The sequence below is a fragment of the Amphiprion ocellaris genome, chromosome 15, assembly GCF_022539595.1.
Source record: "Amphiprion ocellaris isolate individual 3 ecotype Okinawa chromosome 15, ASM2253959v1, whole genome shotgun sequence".
Classification (NCBI taxonomy): Eukaryota; Metazoa; Chordata; class Actinopteri; family Pomacentridae; genus Amphiprion; species Amphiprion ocellaris.
Window position 1 is genome coordinate 6,278,297 of NC_072780.1, and position 15,679 is coordinate 6,293,975.

The 15,679-nt window shown below is 39.9% G+C and overlaps 1 protein-coding gene across 3 annotated transcripts in view; it reads left to right on the plus strand.

Moving 5' to 3' along the window:
* trps1 (trichorhinophalangeal syndrome I) overlaps positions 1-15,679 on the plus strand; it is a 139,367-nt gene that overhangs the window by 11,353 nt on the left and 112,335 nt on the right. For all 3 annotated transcript variants that reach the window (XM_023275374.3, XM_023275375.3, XM_035950557.2), the window contains exon 2: positions 11,000-11,480. In XM_023275374.3, the coding sequence (XP_023131142.1) occupies positions 11,468-11,480 (13 nt within the window). In that variant the 5' untranslated portion in view covers positions 11,000-11,467. The remainder of the gene's footprint in view (positions 1-10,999; positions 11,481-15,679) is intronic.

Below are 15,679 nucleotides of genomic sequence, written 5' to 3' on the forward strand. Positions count from 1 at the left end.
TATCTAGACTTTATCTTCTTTCACCAGATTTAAGGAAAATCTCATGTGTCTTTAGTATGATATGATAAAACTGCTCAGCGTGTTTTTGTTTTCCAAATAATTACAATGTATTCAGGATTAGTTTGGCAGTTTGTGAAGCAGGAAAGTGCTTTAGCCAGCTTTAAAATATAAGTCATGTCATGAAGGGTGAGACAAAGCAAGCTCTTCTTGGTTTGCTTGTCAAATGTATTCAGCTTGCGTGCCGGTAATATTGTGCTATAGTTTGGCATATAAGATTAGGAAGCAGTGTGTCTCAAAAAGTCTCTCCTGAATTATGCTTAATAAGAAGCCATATGTGACTGTGTTCAGTTTTACAGATGAAAATGGGGGAAATATGGGAAGAAAAGAGAGTGAGGAAAAGCAGCATGCAGAGGGAGAAGTGAGAGCAGATGAGTTAGGAGCAGTGGCTGAAAAAGTGGAACACAAATGTTTGGGGCACCGCAGTGTTGTTTAAACTGGTCATCTCGTAAATGTGTTGCTGAATAACTGCAGCTTAGCAACACGCTGTGCTTCGCAGTCATTTAGGGGTTGTTAAGTCTAAAAATCTAAAGAAAAATCCTTTTGAATTTTAGAACAAATAAGGAAATCTTTGCATATTATCCGGAGCTCTAACATTTCTGCTGTGCTAACCTGCTTTATGCGTCTTGAAAACTAGGGCTTGGCAATATAGCTTAAAAAATCTATCAAAATAAACTGTTTATTATCAGTAGACTGACATTTATTAATCCTTAAAGAAAAAATAAAAGACCAAAATAAAGACTAGCAGGTTTATTTTGACTTTAACCGTTTGAATTTGACCTCTTAATTTTTCAGGGCACACAAGGTAGTAATTTGTACATTACCACAATGATAAAAAAAAATATGAAAAATAAATTGATTTACACAATAAAATCAGACTTGAAATCAGGATATGACAGTAATATAAGTAAATCTCTCTGAATAAACCTTTCAAAACCCCGACAAGAATAAAGCTTTTGATTAAAAAAAAAAAAAAAAAAAAGAAATTGGTATGTCTAAGTGCTACTGAAGTGGGGGAAAACGTATTATTATTTTTTTAATTATATAATTTGATTGGAAACCACCTTTTACTATTAACAGAACCATACCAGTTGGTTATTTACATTTGTATATTGTCCAGTAGCTTGATAATGTACAATTTTGTGTTTATAAAAAGCAAGTAAAATTGACACTGACCTCAATAAAAAACATCAATAAGATGCAACAAATGAACAAAATTAACCCTTTAAAGGACACTCATAATACTTTGAAATCCAAAATTTCAACCTTAGAGTGTTATTGGAGGACATAAGACTTTTACTTTTGTGACATTTTTCAAAATGTTTTATTTTTATGTTGAAATTCAAGGTCAGTGAAGTTACCATATATGGTTCCTTGCTCGTTAGCGTTAAAAAAAAAAAAAAACTAAAAACATTGGAAGAAATGTACATGTCATCACTTAGCACAACTACTCAACCATAAAATATAAAATGTGTGAATTTCATCAACTAACCATGGCTAGTTCTGACGTTTTGGCTGCAAATATGCAAGAGGACTGAGCCGCAAGTCTGTCTTTTTCCAACTTTGGAGAAAAGAGAAAGTTTGATATGTTCCAGGCCTCTGCTGATTGGTCAAATGCCACGATGTACTGTGCTGTAACGTAGAGGGATCTTCGCTGATTGGCTGAGTGAAAACCACGTTTCTTGACCTCACTGAGAGGCGGAAACAACACCATATTTAACGTGTACGGAAGTTACCAAATATGATCACTGAAGGGTTAAGAGAAAAGAGTGAACTCAGCAAATAAAAACCTACAAAATGTGTGCAATGTAAAAGTGAGTTGTAAATGTTGATAATGACAGGGCCCAAACTCCAAGTGGTAGCCCAGGACAAGGTATCAGTAGACAGGGACTTCCTTACTCACTTCTATGCACCCCAATATGGTGCTGGGAGTGTGTTGCTTAGATGAAAGTGGAGGGAGATACAAGGTTCTGGGTATTTTTTGACCAAAAAGCCATAGCATCTCACACCATGGGAAGTGAGGAAAGACCCAGGCAGCGGTGGTCTAGCACACCTTAGGACACCTGCATGCATGCCAACGGAAAAAATTTAACTGTTACGAACCAGGGAAGGAGCACACTGTGGGGTTTGTTCAAGGCACATTGTCAAACCTGATGCTTTTCTGCATCTAATATATTTCAGTGAAACTGTCAAAAACTGTTTTCCTTGATGAAGTATCTATTGCTATGTATCTAGATGCCGTTATCATTTTATTCCTAAGCCCTGCTCCATCCTCTTAGATGACTCTCACCTTCATATGCTTACATTCACCATACACCTGTTGCAGTTTGTTCAGTGAGCGTGAATTGACTTTGCTCGGTTGTAAATTAACTTGTAGGTTGTGAAAAAACTGTTTAAAGGGAGACATTTTGTAAAGTATGGTTTGTGGAATCCAAATTGTAAACGTCTGAGGAATGATATGACTGTCAGGCATTCACTTTTTCTCTCTGCATCGTTGCCAAAATAGCCTTGTTTGTTAAATAAAAGAGGCTTTGACACCCAGTTACTAGATCAATTTTGTAGCTTTGTGCAAGAATGGTATCAAATACCTCTCGGGCAATCCAAGTGTCTTTGATTGAGACACTGAGAAACATTCAAGAATGTTTTCATTGCAATGAAAAGTATTAATTTATCAAATTACAGCAAGTTTCTACACTAACATGATTGTTTCTGGCTTTGTATTTTGGTGAAAGTTCAGTTTTTGAATGGAGCCCATCCTTGCGCTGACATCACCGAGGGCCCCGAAACCTCCCAGCCTCGCTTCTCGATAGTGCTCAATGGGGGAAACGCTGCTTCACTTGGCCGGCATGCAGATAGAAGGGCTCTGGAAAGGAATATAATGTCAACATTGTGGGCTGAAAATGTTCCGCTGTGTGTCTGTGTGTGTGTGTGTGTGTGCGTGCATCTTAAGTTTGTCCAGACATTTTTCCCGTTGAGCCGGCCGCTTGCAGGAAACGTCCGATTTCTCCAGGAGTGGAAATTGTGCGTGTGTGTATACATGACAGAGAGTTGTGTTGAGTTGCGTCGCAGCACGTGCGTGGTTCGAGTGTATCAGTCTGTGGACGTACGTACGTGTGTGTGTGTGTGCGTGTGTGTGTGTGTGCGTGTGTGTGTGTGCGTGTGTGTGTGTGTGTGTGTGTGTGACTGACGTAATGTTTGAGCTTACCCAGACAGAGACAAACCAAACCATGACACACACACACACTCTCTTGGGTGTGTGCATGTGTGTGTTTTAAAATCATCAGATATGTCTGGCACACGTGGGCAGGCTGGTGAGATGTGTGTGTGTGTGTGTGTGTGTGTGTTTCTGGCAGAGCTGTAGTTTGTTTTCCGTATTTTGGGGGGGAAAAGACAGCAAGGCAAGAGTCAACAATCAACATGTTGATTTATGCAGCTACTAGTTCCTTCCATTACGCCTACAACTAGCACTGAAGCAGAGTTTGTTCTCCATTATTTTTGATGTATGAGAGTCTTAGCTGTGGAGAGCAAGGTCAGAATCAACAGTCTCATGTTGATTTATGCAGCTCCTGGTTTCCCGCTACTATCGTCCATCAAGGCGGGACATTAACACCGTCCACCAGGCAAATGCGGATCCTCGCTTGACTGTGGTTGGTAAGTTTTTTGCCTCCTCTACCAGCCACAGCGGGAGTTTACCAATCATCATTTAGATGTGCATTTTTCTTGTTTTTCTGAGATGATTTCAGCCTGCTGTCTCAAAGCCTTCCAAACTTTACATTTTATGCGCTTTATTTTCGGGAATGTATTGTAAAAAAAACCCTGTTTTAAAGCTGCACTTTTACATGTTCCCTTTTGCAAATAGTAAAGGATCGGCCTGAAAGGTCATTTGAGTCATTTTCATAAAAAAATGTTTTATAAAATGTCCCGTTAAAGTGACTAAAGATAAACATTTTTAACATTTATTGCCTGGCAGTTCCCCTTCCTCTGTCCCAAAAAAATCCCCAAAATAGTCTTAATGAAGCCAAACTATGCCATAAATCTAAAACCAATAAAAAGTGAACCATGCCTCGCTCTGTATTTCTAATATTAGGCCTGTTTTCGCACACCACAGGAAGAAGTGGACTGATATCATTCCTGTAACTGTTTATTTAGGCATTAAGAGGAACCTGTTTATGGCAGGGAAGTGGCAGCGTGTCAGTAACTTGCACGTGCATCTGTGTCAGAGCAAAACTTGAAAGCTCAGGGCGTTGCTTGCAAAAATGAATAGACAGACTACTCCCTCAGCTTTAACCCCGAACACGCTCAAAGATCTGGTTGATCAGGGTTACTTTATAATGCTCACAAGAGAATACAGTCGCTGGTACAATGTGTCCTTGCCTCATGACAGACTCGATAAAGGAGGTTCTTCTTTGTTCTGTTGTCTCTGCTAATGCACAGATAGCACAGATATCTGCAGTTTAGAGGTGGAGCAACTTAACAAGACACGCCAGGAAACCAAATAGACAATGTGAGTTTGTTCAAAGTATTTAGAAACAGACGTGAGTACAAAATGTAGTGCAGAAGTTGTAATTATCATCTTTAGCTCATCATTTTTTTTTGCATTTCTTTCAGACTTTAAAATGGCCTAGAAGTTATTTGACACTGTTGCTTTCTCTAGAGTTGAAGCTCTATGAATTTCCAGCTTCTGTTGCTGCAACCCGAGCATACCAGCTCACCTAGGACTCTGCTCAAACATGCTACACAATGGCAAGCTGTAATATTATGGATTTAATTCAGGCATATATGTTCAAACAAGGGCTGCACAGTGGCGTAGTGGTTAGCACTTTCGCCTTGCAGCAAGAAGGTCCCTGGTTCGCGTCCCGGCTTTCCCGGGATCTTTCTGCATGGAGTTTGCATGTTCTCCCTGTGCATGCGTGGGTTTTCTCCGGGTACTCCGGCTTCCTCCCACAGTCCAAAAATATGCTGAGGTTAATTGATTATTCTAAATTGCCCGTAGGTGTGAATGTGTGAGTGATTGTTTGTCTATATATGTAGCCCTGCGACAGACTGGCGACCTGTCTAGGGTGTCCCCTGCCTTCACCTGAGTCAGCTGGGATAGACTCCAGCCCCCCCCGCGACCCTAGTGAGGATTAAGCAGTGTATAGATAATGGATGGATGGATGTTCAAACAATAAACTGATTCTACATAGAAATCCTGATGATGGTTGGTTCCTTAGCTCTGTTTTGTATAAAGCAGTTATTGAGACTGTCATCAGTGCACTGCACAGACCAGCAACAGCAATGAAAGGCAGGAAATTTCACCACTAAACACAGCATTTTATTTTTTGCTAGAAAAATGTGCTTTTTTCACACTGTTATGTGTTATTTTTGATCTATGTGGGTTTCAACTCAAACTGTGTGACATTTGCATCAAATTACCCTGAAAATTTCAGCTGATATTTATTCTATTCTTTAAAACTCCACTAGAATTTAACCATATGAACCTCAAAATATGCCAGCGGGTGTGAAATGTGTAAAAAAAAAAAAAAAAAAAAGTGCCAACATGATACCGTTTTTTAGCCAGAAACTGTAAAAGTAGAAAGAATCATCAGATTTTGAACTTTCAGACGGTCTTGACACATGCCGTTTTATCAGAGAATGATCCTAATATGAGCTTAAAATTTGTGATATTTAATCAAAATCACTTATTCTATATGTTTCCTTTGGAAATAGCCAAAGATAAACAATTTGCTCTGGCCAGATTGTTTAAAAAAAAAAAAAAAAAAAAAACAAACAAAAAAAACTTGGAAGTTCATGCTCCATGGCCTCCATGTGAAAATGCTCATGCTGATTTTTTTTATAATTCAGGACTGTGTACAATCATTATTATCATTATAAATTTATCTGGTAATGGTCTCCTTGACTAATTGCTTCATCACTTAGTTCATGCACTGTTAGAAAATCTTTAAATGATGACATTTATAATAATCTAGGTTGATGTTTTTAGGTTGATACATTTGTCCAAAAAACTTCCAAAAGTCTCACAACTTCCATCTCCTACCAAAGAAAAGCAGACAATGCTCACATTAAAGAAACTACAACCCAGGAATTGTTGGCCTTTTGATTGAAAAAAGGGCTGACATTAGTAAATATAAATATTTTGCAGCTGGATTTTGTGCTGATCGGCTCATAATGGAGTAACTGTTTTGTCTAGAACCATGAAAGGAATCCATAGACAGCCATCAGTACACTGTTTTGACGTGGACAGAAGGAGTTATGTCAGCTGTTCTTCAACTGCTCATAGTGGGCGTCATTGTACTGACATGTGCTCCACTGGGAGCCATCATATCTATATTTTCCATCAAAGGGGTAAAAACCATATTGTTAGATTGTTTTCCTGTTCACTCAGTCCATTGAAGAGCTCCTGTTAAGTTGTCACCGACTATCTTGAAGTGCCATCATACATGGATGACAGCATTAAAGGTCTTGGCTGTTGACAAAATGATAGAAATTATAATGAAATTAATACGAGAGTTTTAATATTAGTTTAATAGTTTCCATTTTTAGCTAATAATGCCTATTTCAAGCTCACATTTGGAACGTAATAAGGCTTCTGGTCCTTTTATAGTACGTTTTAAATGAGTAATGAAAAACAGATGTACCTTCTTTTCCTGTTGCGTTTGCCTGCAAGCGTCCGTCTAGCGTGTTATTTCTGTGCACCAGCGTCTTTTTCAGAATTGCGCCCAACAAGGACAGAGTGCATGCAGAGAAAATGCACTTCACCAAACTCCTTTTTTGAAAGAGCTCTACCATTTTTGTGAGTCCACTTCAAGGGGTTGCAGTAGAAAATCTCTGAACTTTTGAGAAAAGTGGTGGTGGTGTCATCATTTCTGCTCCTTTTCCAATTATATGTGCGGGAGTTGTCACCCCGATAACCAAGAAAATAGAGGAGAGGCTTGTTGGTAGCCATGGCTACTGTATCTATACCAAACTACATGATTTGTCAGACAGAAATGATGACAATGTTTGGTGATGCTGGTCTATCATACAGCAGCGATCAGAGCAGTGATATGCTGTTGAGATATTGTTGTCATCGAAGCAAAACCCAGCCTGAAAGTGCCTTTTTGATAGAGCGTTGAGTCAACAACTGCAAAGAAAAGTGAGAGTTAATTTAAGTTTTGTCTGTCTACTGCCAGGTTTTCATGTAATCGTCAAGTGAATTTGATTTTAACCTCTGTTGCAAAGATAAAAACAAGAAATTGAGAATGGAGGCGATATGTTACGTGTTGATGTAATAGAAAAAATGTAAAAGACAGCAACAAAATCAGTTGTTTGCCTGAGAAATTGGAAAGAAGTCTTCAGAGGTTGTTTTTTTTTATGGAGCAAGTTGTAATTCTTCTTTAATGTAATCTATTATTGGCCCTGAAAAAGCTGTCTGGAGTCTCTAGAAGAGGAAACAGCTGATCAATCAGAACTTATTCAGAAAAGCTGTTTTGTCTCCTATTGTGTGCATTAACTCTTTGTTTTTTTGGTAAAAACTAGTGTTGTTTTAAGCAGTTTTGCTATTTCCATTAACCTTTCTTAATACAATACTTTAAAAATAATATTAAGGAAGCATTGCTTATGTTTCCACAACTCTTCTTCACTGGTTTATATCAATTAAGAACTTTAAATTAAATAAATACATGCAGTTTTATTCAATTAGATTTTCCCTTTAAGCATACAATAATGTGGTTTTCCGTATTTTCAAAGTTTGATTGATAGAATATGGAGCCGAATTCCAACCACATGACAACTGAAGAGACTGTTCCTAAAACATTATATCTGTCAGTCGTCCGACCAGTCTTATTTGTTTGTATCGATCCAAGATAAAGTTTTATTTGAACATGGGGAGATTGGATTTGTGCGTTTGCAATCCAAACAACAAAACTGTCTAAAATAATTCACTTCAGATGGAGTCGAATGCGAAACAATGTGCTCTCTGTGCTCTAATTGGTGGAACATGGAGCTTAACTCTGTCTACATAACATCTAAAAACGCAGCAAGACACATCAAAAAAAGGCCTTTCAAAGACAATCTTTTTCCCGGGGACATAGGAAAGGGGGGAAAAAAAGAATCACTGAAAGACGAGGAAGAAACATGCGTAATTAGTTTGACCACCATGTCATTTGAAACGGCATTAGCAATAACAAATAAGAAAACAATAAAAGATGAGAGCAAAGATAAATTAAAAGGGTTGAGTTTCATGGGAAAAATGATTGAAAATGAATTTGAAGGATGTGTGTGTGGAGTTGTCAGTGTGCATGTACAGTATATATACGAGTGTGTGTGTGTTTTGAGGAAGCAGGAACATGTGTATGGGTGTATACGTACATGTGTGTGTGTGCTTGTCAGCGAGCAGAGAGTTAGTGAGTGGGTATTTGTGTGTAATCATGTACGTCAGGCCGTCATGAATGGTGTGTTTGAGACGGAGCGGAGTGTGGAGTTCCTCGGGCTGGACCAAATTGGAAACAGAAAAACAAACATTCCCTAGGAACCCCTGCTCTCCACCTCCCTTACCTCCCTCCTTCTCCCCCACCCTCCCTCGTCTGCTGGCGAGTGGCGCAGTCCAACCTGTCTGGGACAATGTAACGGTCTATAGTCGGACCGGACCACACACGTTCGGGGCGGGGGGGCGGGGGGGTCGGAGCGTGAGGAGGGGTTGGCTGGTGGTGGTGGTAGTGGTGGTGTTGGGGGAATCTCAGCCCACAATGACAGTTGGAAAAACAGACAGAAGAAGCATATGAATATGACAGAGAGCCCAGTGATGGATTGATGGGAAAGACAGAGGGATGGAAAGGAGAGAGAGAGAGAGAGAGGGAGGGAGGGAGGAAAAAAAAGTGAGGCAGCCAGTTTACGAGTTGATGGACGTGAGATTTGGAAACAGGAGTTAGAAGAGCGAGAGAAAGAGGGGGGGAAAAAAACAACAAAAAAGAGAAGTCGAGGTGGAGAAATGAAGAAAATACAGAGGAAAAACAGTGAAGCCACGAAAGACAGTGATTGTGTAAATGAGTAAGCAGGAGCTGAGCTGAGTCAGAGTTCCACAGGGAAAATATTTAGTTACACTCACTCTTGAAGATAAAGCAAACTTCTCTCTCGTCTTTCTTTTCCTGTTGTGAGTGCTACTAATGAGTAAGTCGCCCTCCAGTTTTCTTCTTTCTTCCCTTTTTTAACAGAGCATTCTTACTTTCTCTCAGCTTTAATCGCTAGAAGTACAATGTGGTCAATCATGTAAGAACCAGAAACATGTCCGTGTGTGTGCGTACTCTTTGTATGTGTGTGCCTGTGTTACGTCGGCGCTGTTCAAATTTACATCAATTTAAATACCACGTTCTCACTGACAGCGTAATAGAAGGTTACCTAGGGACATGTGACACTTTAATTCCAGATGCCTACCTGGAGCTCATCAGCTATTTTCTTCAAAAACAAGTTTTTATCCTCAAAACTATCACTGTTTTAAGATGGGAGGGCCTTTAAAATGACTCATATTTTCAGTAATGACTCATAACGTGCTTTTTCTTTGCAGGCCAGCAATCTTCTTTTCTGTTTTTTTTTTCCTTCTAAAACACCAGATATCCCTTTTCAGATAATGACACACTCCAGTTTGTGGTGTGTTAATTTTCTATCTATAGTCTAAACAAAGTTAGAAGTGCATGTGGAAGTGGTCAGGAACCAGGTAAACCGCCGAACAGGTATCCTGGGGGCTGAAAGCCCTCTACATCCATTTCTCTCGCTTATTTACTATTTAAGCTCCGAGCAGTTTAGTTTTTGCTCCGAATTGCGAGTGTGTTCTCGAAAAGACTCGTCTCTTATCCACCGGCGATGCACACACCTACATGTGCACACACACCAGCTAGTCTGACCCAAGGAAACTAGCTTAGTATAAATACAGGCTCAGATTTAGATTTGCGGTAGGAGGGAGCGAGGGGCAGGATGAATGGAAAAAAGAAGAATAAGGGGTGGCAGAAAGAGAGAGAGACATGAGTGGTACAGACGGAGAGGGTGGGGTGATTTTTGTGGTTGGGGCAACAAAAGGGGGAACTGAGAACTTGTGTCTTACTTTTAACACTAGAATTACGGAGAATAACACCGGAATTATGAGAAAATAAAATTGTCATCGGGGCACAGTGGCTGGAAATGTGATCTTTTATTTTATGAATTCCCGAAGTTAATCGTCAATGACTGCCTCGCTCTGATTCGATCAATATTGAAACTGAGCATATAATACTTGTGAGAAAAAGGAGAGGGGGAGAAGTTTTGTTGCGACTGAGTGCTTACAGCAGTACCTGTAATTGTTTAGCTAATTGGAATTATTTCCTTCCATTATTATTAGTGTTTTTTTCTTGTCGTGCTGCACTGAACACATTTTTCAAAGTATTTTACTTGACAGGGAACATTGCGAATGTGTTTATTTGACTGCAGCAACGTCTACAAAGCCCAGTATGCAGTTACAGAAAATGTGATCCAGTGTATTAAAGAAGACAGATGGTTTAGAGTTGTCAAACACAATCCTTTTGTTAATTGTCGTGGAAACTGTTCAGAAAGAAATCTTTATTTGAGAAAAAAACTGTCTGATGCTTCCCCTTGTCAGTGACGCAAATTTTTGATATTCTGTTATGAATTTTCTGTAGCCTGGCTTTAATACAAGACCCCAAAACAACCTTCACATGTGGAAGGCTGTCAGATCTGATGATAAATAAAATGAGTACCATTAGAGAGTTTTGACTGGATGAGGGTCTCAGCAGGGCACCTGATAGTTTTGCTTATTGTGCGCCTCAATTTGGATGTCTAAAGTCCAGACAAAATTGTTTCCTGTAAATGTAAAAATATGGACAAAAACCATCTGAAGTCAGGCTCAAATAGATTCCAGTAAATGCTGCAGAATGTGCTCGTTTCTGAAGTTATTTGTCTTTCTGTCATTTTCCAGGTTGTTAAGGTGATACTGAGCTCCGACAACCGCGACTGAGGACCTAAACCAGACCTGAAAACGTACAAAAAAGTGAGACGGGCAGCCTGCGTAGTCCTTCATGCACGGATCTACAAGACACTTGATCAAACTCGAAGCTGTAATGCCCAGCTGGTGAGTGTAAGAGGAGCAGCAGCCCTGGACCAGAGGTAGCTGATGCTACTTTGTAAACAAAAGTCAGAGAAGCTGCAAACTTCTGGCTGTGGCGTTCACGGACCTGTGAGGAGTCGCGTGGACCTGATAAAGAAATGGAGGGATACTAGTTTGGGTCTGGCATCTGGATTCTGCTTTCCATTACGTTGTGGAGTACAGGAGGCCGGTAGCCGGACTGTGCTGCTGGGCGGACCGTCGCGGCGCGGGGTTGAATCGAGCCGCTTCCAGAGAGCTGATGCCAAAGCCGGGAGTCAGCCATGATGTTTTTATAACCTGATGATCAGCAGAGGTAGGACATTTATGTCATTTTTCAGCTTTAATCACTCTTTATAACCGTTAAAAACTTTAACCTGCTTATTCGGATTGCTAGAGTTTAATTGCCTTAATCTTTACAGCAAAATACTTCAACACCAAATAAAACAAAACTATGTAACACATATAACTTTATGTGTTTAATTACACCTCTGTGTGCATTAGTAATATTAGTGCAGCTTTCTGTTCTTTCTGATCTTTAATACATAATTTAATTCAGATTTAAGTTTTGTTTATTAATAATATTTGATCAAACTGTGACACATTCATGAGTAATTGCTGCTTATTAATGAATCTGTTTATTAGTATCAACCCGCAATAACACACTCACATCTCATATCATCCTGTAAAATTAGCTTTAATATTTTCAGGCATCGCTCAGTTTTATGTAGATGAAAAATCTACTTAATTGTTTTAGGCTGCATTGAAAACATTTTCCTCAAATCTGGAAGAATACAGTTTGTGTGTGAGTGTATGTGTGTGTGCACTTTTCAGTGGATCTGCATGTTTTTTAAGCTCAGTGAGTCATGATTTCGTTGAAACCTAAACACAAAACTGCTTGCATCATTTCTTAAGATCAGAGAAAGGTTTTAATGGGCATCTGTTTGTGTGTCTCGGTAGATTCATGTCATCGCCTCCAGCTAAAGTGTGTACAGGGGGATAGTTATGCTAAATGACTGCTGGTAAAATGGCGTTTACGCAGGGCAAAGACGTATTCCGAAAAAAAAAACTGCTCTTAGTCACCACTGCTGGAGGAAGTGAGTGTGTGTGTTGCCTCGAAACGCTGCTTGTATGCTTTGGTTTTAACTGGTTGTGGAGGTGGAAAGCTGTTGAGTGAACACTGTTGAGAAAACTTTGACATTCTACAGTACGGCAGCTGATTCCTAGCCAGACATTACCTGCTTTTCCATCACTCCACTTCATTCCAGCTCAGTAAACCTCATTAGCAGACCTCATTAGTTCCTCACACTCAGTAAAGTTTACAGATAGCAGCTTGGCCACTTGTTTGATTAGGTTGGGTAAGATTATACGTGTTTGCACAATATGTAAGTAATTGTTACCAGCAACATCTTAGTTTGCAAATACTATAAATCCACTTCCAGACTTGTACTCTACTGTTGCAGGATAGTGATGTTCCACAGTACCAGTGATCTAAAAAGCACTGCGTAGACTGGTGATGGTGAGCCTACAATTACAGGATGATTACATACAACCGGACCTCTTTGTGCTCGTTAATTAAACGCTGAGCTTTATTTAGAGTGAATACGGGATTAGTTTAAGATGCGCTCGAATTGAAAGGTTTCTTCTGGTTCATGAATTTAGGAAAGCACCAGCAGCTATTCACAGGTTATTGTACTACAGGAAATGCAAATATATACAGTTGAGGTTATTATGTAAGTGTGTGCACAAAGCTGCAGTGGTTTGTGGTGGAGCGTAGAATGTAATTACAGCGGTGACAATTTTACTTCTACTCTGTTTAAATGCTGTACGTGTCCAAGTGTGTGTGTGTGTGTGTGTGTGTGTTAATGAAGACATTTCTTAATCTGTTCTTGACGTGTGCATTCATTTGTATTTTATCGTAAAGTACTTTAAGCATGCTGTATTTTGCTGCATCAGTACTATTGTAAAACTGCATGCAAGATACACACGTCGGCTTCCATTTTTCACAAGTCATCAACTGAGTCACACAACTGTTGTGTGTCCTACCTGTGTCACAGCACACTGAATCACTCTGTTTTCTTTCTTTCTCTCTCACTCTCTCTCTCTCTCTCTCACACACACACACACACACACACACACACACACACACACGCATGCTTTTTTTGCTGTCTCGGCTGTTTTCATTGGGAACTGTTTTTTCCACAGTTAAAAAATTGTGAAAACAGCCCACAGTGAGGTTCCTGCAGTATCTGAGTGACTGAGACATTGTGTCTTGAAAGAGGCGTCTCTTTAGAAAGATTTTAGTGCTTGTATCAAAATTCCATTCGGTCTAATTGTGTCTTGGCAGATTTCTTCAGAACTCCTCAGATTAAACTTTAAAAACTATCTGTAAGGTTAAATGGCACTTGTGAATATGTGTTTTTTTTGTGTGTGAAATGACTCTTGAATTGACTTTTGTATTGTTTGTGTGTGAGATGTCACTCCGTGGTGTCACTTTTGTGTTTCTTTCTGCGCATTTGCTGCGCTTTGGTGTATTTTTATGAATGTCTGTTTAGATAAATGATTAGTATAAGCCAGAGTAAATGATACTGGGTACATATGTACGGGTCCTTTTCCACACGAGTGTGAACATATGTGTGTCTATGTTTGTGTGTGTGTTTTTGTATGTTTTTCATTATGTGGTATGGTGGCTTTGCTTGGTGATGTTATTCAGCAGGGCGGATTGCTTTGAGCTGCTTGATGCTTTTAGCTGTGGTCTGTGTGTGTGTGTGTGTGTGTGTGTGTGTGTGTGTGTGTGTGTGTGTGTGTGTGTCTGTATGTGTGTGTGTCCTATGCTGTCTATGCATGTGCATGTTTGCATGCCAACAACTGTGTGTATACACTTGTTCATGGATGCACTCTTGTGTGCGTGCATGTGTGTGTGTGTTGTGGTATCGTCTTTGATGTGCGAGTACAAGTCATATTTGGCAGTTTTTTTTTTCTTTTTCTTCAGACTTTTAGAAAACAGGAATGTTGAGTAGAGACAACTCAGTCAGTCCCACAAGACAGCTCGGCTCTCATGCTGCGCACAAACACACACAACACACACAAACGTGCATTTCTGAGAGATTCAGAAGTTTGTTTCTGTGATGCAGTAACCCACAAATGAGTTTTGCTCTTCTGAGGCAGTTAATCCTCATGTGTTCCTTCCCCTTGTCTGTCATTAGAGCTTTCTGTCTTTCTTTGTATCATCCTCGCGCTGTCTGTCTGTCTATGTGTCTGTCTGTCTATGTGTCTGTCTGTCTGCCTGTCTGTCTGCTTGTCTGTCTGCCTGCATCACCCTGACTCTTCCCCACACACCAAAACCAACAGTGGAGCCTGGTTCAGAAGTCAACGTGTGAGCATCCTGATGTAAACTACCTGTTGACCTATTTGCACAAAATGGGTCAGAAGGTAGCTCATTGTCAGCGCGATGATCTCATCTTTTCACAGCTTTACGGCAGCATGCTCCGCTGTTAGCTTTCACAAACACACAGACACAGTTTTGTGTGTCAGTGTGTGTAGGACAGCGAGACGTAGCCATTCATCATTCTGCTCAGAGGGCATCAAACCTCTAACCCTCTTCCACACACATATACATTCATGAGCACATGCACACAGCACTTGGTGCCAAACAAATCTCAAACATTCTAATTAATTCCAATTAAGGCTTATTAATTATGCAGACAAAGATTAATAAAGGAGGTGTCACCAGCTGTCACGGCTATTAATGACTTAATTTGTTAGTTTGTTAATGATCGACTAGTTTAAAGGACACAGAATCAATCAAAGTTCAAAGTGACTGGTGTGTGTGTGTGTGTGTGTGTGTGTGTGTGTGTGTGTGTGTGTGTGTGTCTCTCTGGATGAGTTTTTGTTTCAACCTGTTTGCGTCTGTCTGCATTCTTGGACTAACTATTTGTAACTAGAGTAAAACTGAGGCAGCGGACGTTACTGTGTCATCGCACTGTATTATTTTCTCTGCAATGTATAATGGTTTTGGCATGTTTACAGTTAATTCCAAACTGGGCTATAAATCAGCATGGCATTCTAAATTAACAAGCAGGGCATAGTTTGCTGTTTAGCTCTTAATTGATTGTATTTTCCCCAAAATATTGATAAAAGTTGGGCTGACCACCAGTGTATGGTATATTAACAATTAGCTTCCAAATCTAGCATTTGGTTTCCAACAAAGTTACAGCGTCAGATTCATGATGGATTACTTTGGCCTACGTCTGCACATGCCTATTCTAAATCCTGCTAACTATAGCTCTTGGTCAGCCCAGACTGCAGAACTTTTGCAGCCCCAAAAGCTTGTCAAATATGGCAACGACACAGGAGCTGTACCTGGCTTCCATTTCAGTGGACCGCTGGCCTGCCTGCACTGATATTCAGTGCAGTCAACCCAGCTGGGCTTCTCATTTGCTCTGTGATTGGTAATCAGTCAGTATAATATTGCAGTTGCTTGTTTGCCAATTCTACCCGTACAGCTTATAGTAT